Below are 3106 nucleotides of genomic sequence, written 5' to 3' on the forward strand. Positions count from 1 at the left end.
AGATATTACTTCCCCTCATTTTACTATCATTTCCCCGCAATTCGGCTTCCCCACTATACTCAGTGTTGTTTACTTGCGCATGCGCGTAAGCTGCTACTATAAGTCAGCTGTCTACATATACATAGATATACTTATAGATAGTCAAGTGATATTCGTAGTATTAAGTATAATCAATAATTAGATCGATAGTAAATAAAAAACTATCTAATGTCAAGCGATAAAAATAATAACTCTGTAAAGCGTAAAGAACCGACAGCGGTACCCGTTTCGGTAAAAGTAAATGCCTTAAAAGAATTGAGTAATGGAACCCCAAAAAATGTTATTGCTCATAACCTCAATGTTACTGAGCAAACAGTAAAACAGTGGGAAAAAAATAAAAAAAAGTTTGATAATTTAGTGACGGAATATGGTGATGAATTGCCTGAAGTTAAAAGAATGAGAAAAATTGATAATGATTATGTTGACATGGCTACATGGTTTTGGTTCAAAGAAAAACGAGCTGCTGGCGTTCCAGTCCAAGGTACTCATGTCCAACTTCAAGCCAAAATTTTCCATCAAAAAATGGGTGCTAAAAATAAGTTTTTAGCAAGTAACGGCTGGCTTTATAAATGGCAACAAAGGCACAAGATTCGTAATAAAAAAATCTGCGGAGAAAAATTGTCTGCTGATACTGCTGCTGCTGATGAATACAAATCTCAGTTTAAAGATTTTGTTATTGAAGAGGGCTTATCTTTAGATGAAGTATTTAATTGTGACGAGACTCCATTAAATTATAAAATGTTACCGTCATCAACATTGACAGCAGCAAGTGAAGCTGGAGCTTTTGGTATTAAAGGAAAGAAAGAAAGAGTAACAATCATGGCTTGTAGTAATGCATCAGGAACTTTGAAATTACCTCTTGTGTTGATTGGTAAGTCTGCCAAACCTAGAGCAATTAAAAATTTAAAGACGTTGCCTGTTTATTATAAAAGCCAAAAATCTGCGTGGATGACATCCGGTCTATTCAAAGAGTGGTTTGAAGATGCCTTTGTACCGGCTGTATCTAAATTCCTAGCCGAAAAAGGACTTAAAAAAGCTGTTTTGTTCGTTGACAACTGCGCTGCTCATCCCCGTCTATCGAAAGGTGACATATCAGTTCGTTTTTTCCCACCAAACACAACTTCTTTGTTACAACCAATGGATCAAGGTTGTCTGCAGAATTTAAAATTGTTTTATCGCAGTAATTTAATGGCACACATCATTGATTCTGTCAATAAAGGCAGTTCTTTATTGGACAGTTTAAAATCTGTCAGTATAAAGGAGGTAATTTTTTGGATTGCTGACTCATGGAATAAAGTGTTGCCAGAGACACTCAGAAAATCATGGAGCACGGTATGTTGAATGATAAAAATGTTTATATATATATAATTGATACTTGTTGACTACAATTTCTATTTCATTTTTAGTTGTGGCCGTTAGATTCTACTTCTCAATCTGAGGGAACTCCATTATCTGATGAATCGAGTGATACTGCAGGTGGTACTGAGATATTAGATGAATTTTGTGAGGTGATGAAAAATCATGGAGGTTTATCGAATGTAAACGGAGACGATATAAGAAGCTGGTTTCACTCTGATAACACACTTAATCCGACTGATATTCTCAGTGATGAAGAGATCATTGATATTATTAATGAAAATATTGATCCACTAAATATTGAAAATATTACAACTCAAGAAAGCTGCGATATTCTTCATGAAAGTATTAATTCTAATTCACCAAAAGTTTCAACTACAGAAGTCATACAGGCTGTTGAAACCGTGACAAAATATTGTGATGATTGCAATTTGTCTAGTCAAAATACAACGTTGTTTGAATTAAGAGAGTTATTAAAATCTCAAGTTGAAAACTTGAACTCTGAAAATTTTCCTCCTAATCAGTTATTAATACATATCTGTGATATTACTATACATAATGGATAAGTAATGTATAGTGTGTTGATAATTTAATTAATAATTATTTTAAATATTGCTAATGCACGAATTTATATTTGAAAGTTTAACTTTACGTGGTATTCAATACCATAATTTATAAAATATCCTTGAAATAACTTGAGTTGTGAATTTTATGTTGATTTTAATTTTCTTATTTGAAGATAACACTCAAATTTGATATTTTTGTACTGTAAAATAAGTGCAATATTATTATAAACGATAGCTATGTCAACAGATGTCAAAGAAATAAATAATTCATTTCAAATATTACGCGCTTCTTTTAAGTATTTCGTGTGTCACTGCGCATGCTTCTATTTTTAACAGCCCCACCTTTTAAGAGTAGAGGGGATACCTCTCTAAGATATTTTTCCTGGAACCAGAGCCCCGAGTCTGAAATCTTAGGGGGGGAGCACTGTACTACGAAACACACATCTACGAGTGAAAATAAAAATAAATCTCGAAATAAATCAGCGGATTTAAGATTTAATATTATAAAATACTCCGAATCATCGTACCGTGATAACGGAGGTACGTGAATATCACTGTCAACGAATTGACGCGCTCGTCACATCTTCCATAATTACTCACCCAATCAAGCTGGCTCAAAATCGTCAAAATAATGTTGAATTGAATTATTTAATTTAGTTTCACAGAAAAATCGGAAAAAAATTGACGAAATTTTTAGGTATTGACGTGAATTGGGGTAAGTTATCGAGAATTCTTGCGAAAAAAACTAATTCAATCGAATTGAATGAATTAATTTGAACTAACGGAAGAAACAAAAAGGAATTAATTGAAATTATTCAGATATTCACTAGAATCAAAGTGTATTACCGAGAATTGATGGTAAAAGTACTGCATTAATTGAATTGAAAGAATTCACTTGAATAAAGTTGAATTTAGTTGAATTAATCTAAATTAACAGAATTGTGTTGAATCAAATGAATTATTCTGATTTGTTTCAACCTGCGGAATTAATGTGGCAAACAAATGTTAAGTTATTTCCCCCTCGACTTATACCTTGCCTGAGCTTATTCGTGGATTGTTGACTGTCGATAAAATATCTTATGAAATCACCGTATCGATACGAACGACAAATCAGCTAAACTTCGGGTGACGATTGATTTCTTATT

The 3106-nt window shown here is 32.8% G+C and overlaps 1 protein-coding gene across 1 annotated transcript; it reads left to right on the forward strand.

Moving 5' to 3' along the window:
* The first annotated feature begins 207 nt into the window (after positions 1–207).
* Positions 208–991, forward strand: LOC124224327 (tigger transposable element-derived protein 2-like). The gene is made up of 2 exons (XM_069138049.1): positions 208–910; positions 972–991. Exons 1-2 carry the CDS (start codon positions 208–210, stop codon positions 989–991), a joined length of 723 nt encoding a protein of 240 aa, XP_068994150.1.
* Positions 992–3106: the final 2115 nt, after the last annotated feature.

Source organism: Neodiprion pinetum, unplaced genomic scaffold, assembly GCF_021155775.2.
Source record: "Neodiprion pinetum isolate iyNeoPine1 unplaced genomic scaffold, iyNeoPine1.2 ptg000137l, whole genome shotgun sequence".
Taxonomy (NCBI): domain Eukaryota; kingdom Metazoa; phylum Arthropoda; class Insecta; order Hymenoptera; family Diprionidae; genus Neodiprion; species Neodiprion pinetum.

Coding starts and splice junctions, on each gene's coding strand:
- LOC124224327 (XM_069138049.1), top strand. CDS start 208: ATGTCAAGCGATAAAAATAATAACTCTGTAAAGCGTAAAGAACCGACA. Junction 911..971: donor ATTACCTCTTGTGTTGATTG/GTAAGTCTGCCA, acceptor TTATTATAAAAG/CCAAAAATCTGCGTGGATGA.